At 33.6% G+C, this 14,663-nt stretch overlaps 1 protein-coding gene across 4 annotated transcripts; it reads left to right on the forward strand.

Moving 5' to 3' along the window:
- The first annotated feature begins 418 nt into the window (after positions 1 to 418).
- On the forward strand, positions 419 to 14,036 carry LOC117342580 (ras-related protein Rab-13-like). 4 transcript variants are annotated; one of them, XM_033904772.1, is made up of 8 exons: positions 419 to 529; positions 7,404 to 7,646; positions 8,244 to 8,304; positions 8,755 to 8,815; positions 9,411 to 9,488; positions 10,574 to 10,681; positions 11,029 to 11,148; positions 12,824 to 14,036. In XM_033904772.1, exons 2-8 carry the CDS (start codon positions 7,514 to 7,516, stop codon positions 13,166 to 13,168), a joined length of 906 nt encoding a protein of 301 aa, XP_033760663.1. In that variant the 5' UTR covers positions 419 to 529; positions 7,404 to 7,513; the 3' UTR covers positions 13,169 to 14,036. The 4 variants fall into 4 exon arrangements, with proteins under 4 accessions (XP_033760663.1, XP_033760666.1, XP_033760665.1 ...); XM_033904775.1 differs by lacking the exon at positions 419 to 529 and adding an exon at positions 4,532 to 4,630; XM_033904774.1 differs by lacking the exon at positions 419 to 529 and adding an exon at positions 5,471 to 5,550.
- Positions 14,037 to 14,663: the final 627 nt, after the last annotated feature.

Below are 14,663 nucleotides of genomic sequence, written 5' to 3' on the forward strand. Positions count from 1 at the left end.
GATGACCAGCATCTCCTCCATCAATATACATACACACATACATATCCTAGGCAGTGATATGATGATCAGCATCTCTTCCATCAACATAATTACACACATACATATCCTAGACAGTGATATGATGATCAGCATATCTTCCATCAACATAATTATACACATACATATCCTAGGCAGTGATATGATGATCAGCATCTCTTCCATCAACATAATTACACACATACATATCCTAGGCAGTGATATGATGATCAGCATCTCTTCTACAACATAATTACACACATACATATCCTAGGCAGTGATATGATGACCAGCATCTCCTCCATCAACATAATTACATACATATCCTAGACAGTGATATGATGACCAGCATCTCTTTAATCAATACATATCCTAGACTGTGGTGTGATGACCAGCATCTCCGCCATCAACAGACATACGCACATACATATCCTAGACTGTGGGTTTTCCCTAGTCATCCAGTCACAGTTGGAATTCACACGGAGTATTGAGTACGTCAGAAGAGTTTATTAAAGTAAGTATATTATCTTGAATGTTTTGTTATTTAACTTGCTTAGTTCAATTCATGTGCATTGTGAACTTGATATCGAATTCGAATGTTTATGTACATCCTTTAACTAAATAACATGAGGGTGTTCTGTAATGCGACATAGGCCAACGTCGTTAGGATGTTACAATCTTATGTAACAGGTGGGAGAGATAGAACAACACAATGTAAAGATACAGTCTTTTATCATTGTGTTCTATTTTGTTTTACTTATTGGTGGTAATCAACCTGTCTAAGTACCAATTTATATTGTTATACATTAGCTGTACACTATCTTAATTAATACACTAATCAGGCTACATAGAGCGTATCTAGATGTATTGGTACGTATACACATTATGTATGCTTAGTCTGTTCCCCTTGCCATATATAAGTGATGTTATGGTTATCATTTGTATTAAAACCTGCATATTCTATGTACCTGCTGTGTATACATACGTGTTTAATAGTTGCACCTGCTCACTGTCGTATCGGTTAAGAAATGTCTATAATCTTATGACGCGAATTTAACCTAGTTAATTAACTATCCAGTAACCTTGTGGACAACAGGCCATCTCTAAGACTGTGTTATTGACTTGAGGAAGTATACTCTTGAAGTCTACAATGCCATTTCAGTCCCAACAGGCAACAAGGAAATCGACTCTATTTTCACTTTGATATACACTGTACCAGGGACGATTAACTAGACGATGTGTATTTATTTTCTATTATGTGATTTTTCGCATTTGTTATATTGATTATAAACTTGAACATGTCATTATAAAGTAAACATTCTAGTCAGAGCCTATAACTAGTAAGATATCGTCAGTATCATACTAATTTACATGAAAACATATTTGTGAAGGGTTACAGTATCTTTCCGAAACATCAGCTTAGAACATAATCATGTCCTGCTTCAAATAGTAGTTTCATAAACTGTGTATACAGTGCTACTGATTCGTATATACGATGTAGATATAAACAATAATCTGTTCTATATATTTATATAACATTCTGGTTTCAAAAAAATTCTCAACAATCTTAATTCTCACTAGTATGATGATAGTCTTCAATATCGTTTACTTCTACATGAAAATATATTATATATACAAAATGTTATATTTGTTTGATATTTGATATGATTAATTACTTAAATGACACATTTATACAATAATACGGCATTGTCCAGGAGAATTTATACCCGTTCGAGTATATCTAATATCATATTGCTACGTATTTTTCTTTATTCATGATATTTGTTGGCACTTTCTTCCAAACACTGCTTGTTACCTTGGTTTTGATATCGCTGAACTACGTTAATATGCAAATAATAAGATACCGGTAGTCTAACCGTTCTATTATTACCTGACCGAGCATTTGATGATATGACCAATATGGACACACCTAATTTGACACTTAAATGCCACACCTTTCTGACCCAAATGCAGGGACTTAAACATACAAAGTCCCAAACTCATCGTCCATGTATTGATATCTATATACCATGGGAAGGTTTGTGCCCCGTGCTCTGACCTTATGATTGGTCAGTCAGGCAATGTTAATTCCCCACTAGTTTATTTGATATGGTTGCGAATTTGCACGTCCCGATATTATACCTGAAACACCCTGATGTTGTCACTCCCTGCCATATATACAGAAAGGTCGAAAATTGAAACTTTCTCACCGGTGACACATTCAGTTACTCTCCTGATGCTTCGTCCGTATAATTAGGGTGGCGACAAACGAGTGGGTACACTATCAGCTTAAAGAGTGGTCACACACACGTCTGATGCTATTCCGGTGCCTATCAATAAACTCCGAATCCATCCACTTTTATTTATTTTATGTACCACACATTCATCACTTAACTGCTAAAATATAGTAAAATGCAATTGTGTTTCGTGTCGTTACTGTACGAAGCAGTTTAATTAATGCTGGCTTATTGTATTTAGCTTTCAAATTGTATTGAAGCGTACATATATCTCGTGTTTTTGATTCTTTACTCCTACAGTTATTAAGATAGAACATGTTAAAGATTTAAGTTTTATAGTCAGCGATCAGAATTTTCCCTAGTGGAACACATCAACCTACAAGGCCAGAACGGTAATAATGTGTCTGACTGTTCTTCAGCCAGAGTTTTCTATTTGGGTTTGGTGTGACACACAATGTATGCGGGATCAGACATCTGTTTGGTCGCCATCATTCATGCTATCGTTAATCAATTATTTCTAACCTTTGACCAGATTTTGCTTAATTAATTTTCCTCTATACATATACCAAAACACCAACGTTGAATTCCTTTCGTGAGTTTCTCACCATATGGTCAATCAACACGGAAGAAAACAACTAAACACAAAAGACAACCACCGTTATATATATATCGGTATGATATGAATTTAGTTAGAAGTGTTAAGTAATGTGTAGAAAACTGCATCCTATAACTGTATTTTCCTTATTGAACTCGATGGTGATGCCAGGGACCAAAAATGTACGGAAATCTAAAACGGAAAATCCGAAACGAAATAGAAAACGAATCTAATCAGCTGGTTAAAAACCATCATAGTGTCATTTGATACTTAATATGTAAATGTTCCATTAAAAACACGGTATACATTGTATGTTTGTATATTCTGTATCGATGCCCGTTTTATAGGAACTTAGGAATTAAGGCGCAAATTCACCGAAACGGAAAATCTTTGGGACTAAAATGTCAACAATTGAGTATTATTATCAAAATTCCTATTGCCACGGCGGTGCAGCACGTGCAAATTAATCAATTATTGACCTTTGATGCGGCTGATATTTGATGTTATCAGTCCTGGTATAGAACAAAAAAATTGCTAGGTCAATATTTGTGATTCTAAAAGGTTGGTACAACACCATATTAACCGAATTAAAGTTCTAAATTGTCCCTATTGGATATGAAACTTGTTTGCAAAAGGGTATAACTATAAAATAAAAATAGAAATATCAGGTAAATATCTCAAATATGTAACCCCACGTGACCATGTTTTAGTCAATAAGTTCATTTAATTTTATTATGAACGTTTTATCATTCGACTTGAAATGAGTAGAAAACAAAAACGTAAGTGTCTGTTGATATAAATAAAACGTTTACTATGCTGCAATGTATAAATCGTGACGCAATGTATCATCAGAAAAAAATCAGATGACCTAAAATACATGTTTAACATGTAAACAAACTGGAGAGTTGAGAGTATAAGATATCATGCTGTTAGTGTGAAAGTGAATAGAGTAGGCTTGTTAACCAAGACTCTTGTGATTACTGAGAGGAGCATTGAAGGGTATGTACCGAGAATACGAAACAGTTAAAGTAGGCTTGGACCTAAAACAACCTAGACATCAAATCTGTTATATGTCATTGTGTGTACACTATGTCATTAGGCATTAAATGAACACCGCATAATGATGATAGCCCTGTCTGCTGTGTAAACCCCGAATGCTGTTTTACTTTAAAACCTCAAACAGACCATTTAACTTGGCTCCAGACTATAATGACCTTTCACCTTTATGTAAGTACGACGATAAGAATGTGTGGAAGCTGTATATAAAATATGACAGCAATATGTTATGAAATTGTCGTTTCAGATGATAGATCATTAATACTGGGTACACACGTGTATAAAGTTGTTGGGGTAGGTAGTGTAATTATTTATTCACGCTGCGTTTAGTGGTGTTTGCTAATATGTGATATTATGTAATGAAACATAATCATGTCACTTCTAAGTACGTTGAATAGAAACATAGGTACACGAACTGTATATCTTTATCGGATCATATATCACATATCATGAGTTATGAACCTTATTAAAAACTGGCATGCATTTCTCTTTTAAGCGCGGATATATTCCTTTTTTCTATGCTTTATTTTTAAAGTCGTAATGTAACTTTCTATTGTATTGTGTATCTGCGCAACAGATAAATACAGACAAACCTGTTTATAAAACAGGCAACGTGCATGGAATAATGAAAACATTATAGTATCTATATTTAAATGAGTTAACCGGGAACATTGGCATACTTACGGTGCCCTATAATGTGCGGAAAACCATGAACATCATTTCACAAGTGAGCGTGACTTATATATTATAAAGCTAGGTTTATATTATCATGCCAAAAAACATCCTCGGCTACAATAATAATTTCAACTTAACCTTACAGATGTTGAGATAGCTATATCTCAACTGATTTCGTGACCCGTTGATCCAAAATCTATTTTGATTCATGAATGTATACACATTGATTTTAATTATCAATGCTAATATTGCTTTTTACGAAGAAATGTGTTGCAGAGCTAAAAACCTGTTTATTTACAGCTAAATTATAAATGTGGTGTAAAATGATTGAATTTGATATTTCTATTTACATAAGTTACTAAACTGTCATTTCAGTATATCTAAAGCGTTTTGTTTTGCATAGATAACTATGTACATATTTCTTATTATGCGACGTAAACAATTGATATTTGGTATACCCGCAGTATCTACGGTTTTGTTTATGATATATACTTAAATATATATTAATACCTGGAAGATGTATTTGTTTATATACGTACTTCTGTATATAACTACTAAATAATATATAAATTAAGTGTGTCTACACAGTTTTGCTTATGAATGTTAAACTATAATATTAGTATACATTTACATACATTGTACTATACTATACTTATTGTAATAATCCATGATTTAAGTATATTGTACAATGTATATATGTTGATAGCTGCACAGGGTTACAATTTTAGTATATGCCTGTTGACCAGTACATATATTAAAATAAGCCACCAGCGACATCATCACTGACCAGTAGATGAATCATATGACCATTGGTCAGATTATTGATGACCTTATATAACACATACGTGCTCCAGTGACCATAGGGTGTACCGTGAATAGGCACATTGCCGCGGCCACGTGTTACCTGTAGTATTACTAATGTACAAGCACACATACTGGTATTTGAATATGTTATGACAACTATCCGGTAGGGTGAGTTTTTATCACTTATTCATATACTGGGTTGTTTATATATCTGGTAACAGTGTTCAATTGATATATTGTATAGTATATTGAAAACGGTATGACTATCATTTTCTCAATGATCTGATATTTAAAGTTATATATTTTAATTACATTTTTGCCAGTGAAATAGAAAAACGTATCACGTCGATAAAAACCTATCGATATCACTGTCTGTTATATATAGGCAAAGTGATGATATCTTTCTGACGGTGCTTTCTCAAATGAAGTTAATCGGAATAACAAGTACCTTTCCAACTTAAAAATAACTATCAAACTGTATTTTTCTTTCTTTCTGTTCACCACAAAATCTTTAAGCAAACATTTAACAAGTTGAGCAACCCATTCAAAATGGTACCGTCTCTTTGTTGCATCAACCTGACGGCATCATTTTCAGCAGTTATCGAAGAATCTGTACATGAAAAAGTAACGCCAAGCGAGAATTTGTCCAAAAAAATAGTCTGAATATTTCAAAAATACAGCAAAATATCACATTTATCTTTCTTCACTTCAATTGGAAAAATAGACAAGTTTCAATGATCGAAGTCAATGTAACGGTTTGCTCTGATTGATCAAATAACGAAGAACTTGAATTTTTACTACAAAACATATTCATTTGTATTTTCACTGCAAAATCTTATATTTCGACTTCCAAATATTATATTTTCACTGCTCATCGATAAAGCGTAAATTTAAGTTTCATCAGTTTAATTTTTTCTATATTTTTACTGACAAAAATGCCATAAAATGTTACGTTCAACGGGAAACCATTCAATATCCTCTATATAGCATGGCAGACGTACTGGTTGCCTTGCAGTATATAAACAGTTGTATATCATGGCGTTATGTCAGTTATAATAATACAGTACTTCAGGTAACAAATATAGATTAGGTGCGGATAACGTTCCTTGTTAGGATTGAGCATTCAAGTCTTTCCTTCTAATGATTAGGTGCTATACATATCTAAGCAGATGATAGGTAATTAAAGGTTATTACTTTATCAACGATAAGTTTATTTGATTATACTACATTTATTAGTTCCTTATCGCTTGATCTATCAGGATAACAAAAATCATATATATGACCAATTATCACGAATACTTTTAATCTAAAACGCACATGTTATTTTATCTATACGAAAATATTATATACACAGAAAATGGTGAGAATTGGTCCCGAAGGGAAAGTTAGAACCATACTGATGGTCAAGCGACAGGTGTGATGTCTAATATGTTCCATTAATCCCAACCATCCGGAAGCCAGTATACCATTCGTACAAGCAGTTGGCTCTGCCTTGACCTTTCTTTGAACTATAGCAGATGTAGACATTTTATTTACAAATTTACAGATAAAATAAATGCTGGAAGTGACACGTTTTTCGTATGCTGCTGTCAGTTATAAACAGTTGTTAACGTTGTGAAGTCCGCCTAAGATGTTATTTGTATAATTGCTTGTACCGGTGTAGAGAAGCTCAGTCTGTCTTTCTCCTTCACACATGTCTGGTCGCTCACAGATGATCTGATATCAAATCGCTTAGTGAAATATCTTTATCAGAGTATACGAATGGAAATAATCACGTGTTGTTCCTTAATTTGCAGAAGTATCGTCAAAAGCTATTTTGTTGATGCATTTTAATTAATGTGAAACGATTTCACGTTAAAGTATTGATACACTGACGTAAGTATTTGGGTGAATACTAGAACAAATCACACAAAAAGGAAATGTACATTAATTGATTTGTTTTACTTCAATGTGGCCGTTAGATCCTGTTTAACAAACCAAAATCTATAATTATGTGATATTCTTTTATATATTTTTTACAGGTAAGATGACTTGTACGGAATCAAGAAGAGAGCTATTGAACATAAACTACATAATTATCATTTGATATTTGAATACGGAATGTGAGTGAAAGTCAACGGCAATCGGAGTTATGCCCCTTGGGGAGGACGCCTGTCAGGCGACATACAAGATCCTGATAATAGGTGACGCCTCAGTGGGAAAGACAGCACTGTTGAGAACACTTATTTCAGAACCCTTCCAGGAGAAAACCAGACCGACTGTTGGTAAGTATATCACACAGCAATATAGGACAATGTTGTTCAATATCAATTTGTGGTATTCTATGAACTTGTGTATATATATTCAATATGTTCTATTTATCGCTATTTCATATCCAAAAAATTCGAACGAGATTATTTCTTGAATTAGTAGATACATTATTGGTTCGTTTTCAAGATTTCAAAATTTAAATTTCGGTAGAAGCGCGAAAATTGAACCAACTTTTTATTTCATTGTTGTTTATTAGTAGTATTGGAGAACAAAAACCTTCTGTAATAAAGTGGGCATCACTTCCACGTAATTACAAGAAGACAAACACAAACAATACCACAGTATACCAAACACACACACTTACCAGGTTATACACAGGGAAGGCCGCCCTTAAATGACCATAGCAGTAGATAGGACGTTAAACAATGCAAAATCAAACCAAACGTATATGCTGTTGAAGGTAACCTATTGTTACTGTTGAAGGTAACCCATTGTTGTATTTATTTATTTATTTGTTTGTTTGTTTGTTTTTTTTAATTTGTTCGCTATCTTTATTTTAATGTATCTTATTGCCAAGTTAACATATCTGCAGGTCTACTTTTCTATTTTAGCCTTGGATTTTGTGAGGAAATCATTTGAGGTTGATGGTGCTTTTGTGCAGCTGCACCTATGGTAGGTAATCACTCCTGGTTTGACAAAATCAAATATCTAAAAATAGGTGTATGTATCGCATTCAAAGTTGAAACCTGAATCTAGTAAATTAGTTCTCTGAAATTGTTTTAAAGGTTGTTGCAAATTAATATAGAAAAAAGCTCCAGATTGTTAATTCATGTTCATGATTTATTGTGATTTAATTGATAAATTGATTATTTTATTTTGCTTTTGGATAGGAAATCAATTAGAAATACGAAAGTTGTCCGATAAATATCAAACATTGATAACCGACATTATATTTAAGTTTACCTTTTAATGTCCATTGCTCCAATAAGGATAATATGTTGATCCTGTGTTTTAGTAGCCCGAGTATTCTCTGGCCCTGTCACCATGTCTTAGAAAACTCGGGCTAGTGATTTAGTACCTCTTTAACACCAATGTGTTATGTAGATTGCATTGTATTTACAGGGACACGGCAGGTCAGGAGAGATTTCACTCTATCACTAAGTGGCACTATCGGGGGACAAAGGTACTTACAAATGTAACAACAGGTCAAATTATATCTTAGAGGAAATATATACAGACGGTGCACCTTTCATTGAAATATCACTTCATATTAATAGGATATACTTTGATATATCACTGAACTGTCCTGCTATATTTTTTTTTGCAAAACATGACCGACGTACAGCCACACATTATATTTCACACAAGTTTTACCATTATGTTCCTTATAAGAGCCTAATTAGATTTAAAGTCAGATCAACGATTGCCGCCATTGAATGTTACCTAGCACGCGCTTGTGGCATTTACAGTTGTTTTAATCACGTACATATAGTTTTAGCATATAAAGACATCGACATACAAAATAAATCAATTGATACAACAGCATTGTGTTATCATGGTATTTCTTGTATTGGGATATTGGAAACACGTAACTGTCTTTCACTATTGTTCTTTCTGAGATGTTTTATATATTGCAGTTATATTTACAGTATAATGTTTTATTAGAAGCGTTTCAAATTGTACATCCATTATAGCACTTTAGATGACAAAAGTTCTTCTTTATTTATGTAAAAGACATAACAGCATACACATACCCCTTTTTTATGTTTTTATATCAGGGCATTGTGGTGGTGTATGATATCACTGACAGGGAGACATTCCATCACTTGTCCTACTGGATAGACAGCGTCAACAGGGTAATTATCACATGGTGTACCTCGGCTATATTGCACGTATATCATAATTATAATAGAATGGTTGAATCTGTGTTGTATCGGTGACAAACTGGGTATCTCGTGTAAGTTTACAACCCAGTTTGTATTGTCATATCTGTGAAAATCCATGAAATCAATGTAGTAAATTACATTTCAGTCGACCGATAAAAATTCGCGATAAATATATTTTTGCTGTATAAACTGTTCATGTGGCGAAATTTGGATTTGCTCTTAATTGTTTTTCAACAAGTTTAGAAGTATTGATCATTATAAACATAAGAACAACCAAACCAATCTGATGATATTTATTATTGATATCAGATGATAGTATCCTTACTAGCTGTCATTTTGTTTCTTGCACACAGAATCAAAACACAAAATTTTAGATTAAAGCCTAATTAAAACACAGAACTGAATCTTAATATAATGTCACTAAAACAGTGTAAAAATATATGAGTACTGCTTTTTACGGAATTACATGATTATCAACACGCTCGTTGGTTGAAACGGATAGGCGATTGCATAGTATATATAAAATGGTTTCCCCCTGTTTTACCTTTTCTGTGATCGATCTTCCTTTAGTAACATCTCTTGTACATTTAGTATGACTATCTTGCATATCTTTCATCTACGTCATATGTACTCACATTACATACTAATTCGTTCCTTTGCGGACGTCTTTCCCGATCAGAACACTGACATTACAGAGATGATTTAGATTTGCTGATTGATTTTATCAAAACTCGCATAGTGTTTCGCTAGGATGGAATTCATTGAAAATATTAGATGTTTTGGATAGCATACCATTGGGAATCACGTTCAAATGACATATAAAACAAATTCGATGCTTGAATAGGTCTTAGCCACATGTATAATTATTTATTTTTTCTGTATCAGTTATATTTAAATTATTTCTGGGTTTTCAAAGCAATGGGATATGTGGATGTGGATGTTGATTTCATTGTTTACACGTTTATATAGTATCATGACTTAAAAGCGATAAAGTTGAGATTCGACGATACATACCAGCGTATAAACTATTACTATGTATCAATAATGTTTTATAGGATGTCTCCCATAGCAACAACAAATACGAGGCCGTACCGCTGGTGTTACTAGGTAACAAAGTGGACCTCTGTAGGGAAAGAAGAGTAAAGACACGAGAAGGACAGAAGGTAAGACATCGCTTGTTTTGGTTTGGTTAAAGTACGCTACATAAGTTCAGAGCTGTATTGTACGTGTAGTACGGCATAAACGGAATCGTTTTTCTAACTCAAATCGATGAAACCTTTGAATAATACAATCAAGAAAAGTTTACATTGTATTTGCACTGATGGAGAAGAAATGGCATAAAACCCAGATGTTCCGAAAGGGTGAGCGATTACCATTATATAAATCCAACATATCCTGTTATTAGCATGCTCTATATTATCATCTTATCATTTCTGCATAGCATTTATTTTTTACACGCACAGTCTTATAATTAATTAAGAGTAATAATTCCATTTCTGTTTTATTTAAGCTTGCAGATAAACACATGGCGTTTGGATTCTTTGAAACAAGCGCAAAGACCGGTGAGAATGTTGTGGATGCTTTCCGGAAAATGGCCTATCACGTGACTGATATTTGCGATCCGAAACTTGTAAGTTGGCTAACATCTTATGATGCGAAATGATGAAGGTTTTCCATTGTTTCATGTCCAATGGTATCAGGCGTTTGTACTTCTCATTCTATCTATATCTCGGGGGTATGTTTTTCTGTTTTTTTTTTCGGTGTTATCGCATTGCTTATTGTAATTATAGGACATTAATACGATGGCTGATAGCGGCCGTACATATAATGCAACGGGTTATACATCAGTATTGTAGAAAAAACTGGTGTCACATAGCTCATCATTAATCTCTAGAAGACCAATGAAGTGATACGTGACCCAAAAATCAGCAGTGCTGAGAGTACTCCGAGAGTATTCCGGGCTTCCAACAAAGGAAGATAATCTCTTGTTTCCACTACAATATGTACATAATGTACAAACACAAAGAAATTATGTGTACAATGTATACTGTACAAATCAAACTTTTAAATAGTAAAAGTATACACAATAACAATGAAAAGATGAAACTTTTCAATAGAAAATATGGACATCAAGTCAAGTCTTTAAGATGGACATATAATAATCAAACGTTTTATTTGTGCATAAGTCATTTTGTATATAACGATGCACAGTACGTTGCATAATGTGTATGGCCGCTGTCGACCATCGTACATTAAAACACAAATTAGACTTATTTTATTTGTTTAATGAAAAATCAATTATAGAAGAATTTAAATATATACTGATTCACTTTCAAAAAAGTAATAATGAATAGAATTGATTGCCCGTTCAGCACATATTTTCTTTTCACCTTTAAACTACGTGTCCTAAATTTGATTGAAAAGAATTCAGCCTTTTGGTAATATTGTCTTCACACATAATGTCCCGGTATATTTAAAGTAAAATGAGTTTATAAATGATACTGAGATTGAATAGCATCTTCATTTCCGTTAAAATTTTATAATGTAATGTTCATAACTACTAACAGGTCAGAAGGTTAGACAATTAAACAATATACCAGCCAGTTAATACTATTTTTATTTCGCCTGTTCCGAAGGACTAAGGTGAGATTATAACATACCGTGGTGTCCGTCGTCTGTCCGTCGTCCGCCCGTCAACAGCTGACTTCTTCTTCATATTTGGTTTGTTTGGTTTGTTTTTGTTTAACGTCCCGACTAACCATGATCATGGCTGTTAATAGGACGTTAAACCAAAAAACAAAAGTTTAACGTCCTATTAACAGCCAGGGTCATTTGAGGACGTGCCAGGTTTTGGAGGTGGAGGAAAGCCGGAGAAAAACCACCGGCCTACGGTCAGTACCTGGCAACTGCCCCACGTAGGTTTCGAACTCGCAACCCAGTGGTGGAGGGCTAGTGATAAAGTGTCGGTACACCTTAACCACTCCGCCACCTCTTCTTCATAACCACTAATTGGAATCCAATGCAATGTGGTCAAAAGCATTCTTATGGGTTGTGGATTAAAACTTGTACAAATGGTTGGGGCTGAGAATGACATCTAACCCGGATTTGACCTAGATTTGTCTGGCAGGTGTCGTTGATGACGCAGATGAAGATGCTTGCCTTTCAGAACACATGGTCTCAGTCTACTTGCACATTCTCATGTGTCTCCGTGCTAATCTATGTTTTTTTAAAACTTCCTCTCATTTTATAGATTTTGAGTTAGAATTATGCTTTTGTTTTAAAGTAAGTATTTTTTGTTGTTTTAGATGAAAAGCTATCATCCTAACATGTTAAGGCCACCAGACATTGTTCGCAAAACCGGAAGTACCATGCAACAGATACTTCCCTCAGATATGATAAGTGATGACAATATCAAGGGGAAGAAAGTTAAAAAGAAAAGGAAGAAAAAATCAAAACACAAATCCTGTGAAATTGAAATGAGGACTCTAAGGAGAGAAGATAAAAGCACGTGTACCATACCAAAAGACAAAACGGAGGATTTGAAATCTGCGGAAAATGGAAAAAAGAAAGATAAATCCAGGTTCAAAAGTGCAATAAAATTAAAACGTTATGAAAAAACGAACAAGATACAATGCTGTGTACTATCTTGAAAAGTATATGATATAATTGAAGCAAGATTCCAAATTACAGATTGCAGACACAAGTGTGAACCGATGTCGGATTACAATAATGGACCGATAGATCATATAGTAACCAAAACATAACGACAATCACGGTGTTGAGTTTTTTTCTCATTTATAGAAAACAATATTAAGAAAGTCTAAGTGGTTGCGTGCTTTATATGACACTATCCAATTGAAGTATATTGATACGGGTCTCTAAACGGAAGCTTACAAAAAGCAAATATAATGTGGCGTTTTCGTTTATGTTACCTGCTGACGGTTACATTAGTGTGTATAAGGCGCAGATTTACACAATAGGAGTGCTTTATTTATGTAAGTTTCTGATGGTCGAATGCATGTGCAGCAAGAGAGTGTATCCCACTTTTGATCGAAAATGTTGTTGTGTAAGTTTACATGTTTTTGATATAAGCAAAAAGCATAATATATTGCACGGGTAGAAACATATTTATACATATTAATATCGTATATGAATAATTGCTATTATATGAATACATTTGTATCTGTGTAATGTTGTATGCTATGGTAATTCATATTACAGAGATTGTAAACGTACTAATTTTGTCATAGTCAAACTTTAGCGCATTACCTAATTTTAATAGTTTATAGCAATTATCAAGTAGCGCACCGATATTATTTGCCATAAGAATAGTGAATAGAATGTGTTTTAGCTCAATCATAATTTGAGCAGTGCTTCCAGCGCTAAAATATTATTACCGCTAAAATAAGTACACTTGCAGTAAAAATATTTATGTATATATGTTTTACAAACCTGTGTCTTGTTTCTATTGTTGATATTAATTGGTTAATAAAACGTATTATTACATGATTCAACGCTGATAACATTTTGATTTAATCCTGTCCCCCTCAGTGTAGGGGTTATAATGCATGGGAAAATATAGAACAATATGTGTTAGAATGTTCTTTTATTGATCGAATCTCGAAATATTCCCAGAGGAAAATTTACAAATGCCATCACAACTAATCGGGATGTCTGCAGATTGGTAACTGCATGATTCTGACATAATGACCATCAATGAATACTTTTCTTTAAGGGAATCATTCGAAAGACAAAATACAATGAAATACAGGGTGTGGTGTGTTGTTCAATTTTGCCGAAATACACTATAATGTGGATGTGACTTTGATACTTATATTTATGTTTTGCGCAATCATGAGACTAGTGTATATGTGTTTTATATAATATATTAACGAAATGAACACATGAAAATAGTTGATATAATGCACAAAGTGAGGATGATTTTTGTCATATATACCTGAAGTTTTTCGATGAATAATCAAATCATGGATGATGCATTCTAAATATTGACTGACAAATCCAAACGGTTTTTATTCCTAAACACTGCACGCGTAAAACAAGATGAAATATACAGTGGTGATTGATGCATCATAAATCGATACATGTACTATTGTTTTGTCTGTGTAGACTTAGAGGACGTCTTAT

The sequence above is a fragment of the Pecten maximus genome, chromosome 14 (genome assembly GCF_902652985.1).
Source record: "Pecten maximus chromosome 14, xPecMax1.1, whole genome shotgun sequence".
Classification (NCBI taxonomy): domain Eukaryota; kingdom Metazoa; phylum Mollusca; class Bivalvia; order Pectinida; family Pectinidae; genus Pecten; species Pecten maximus.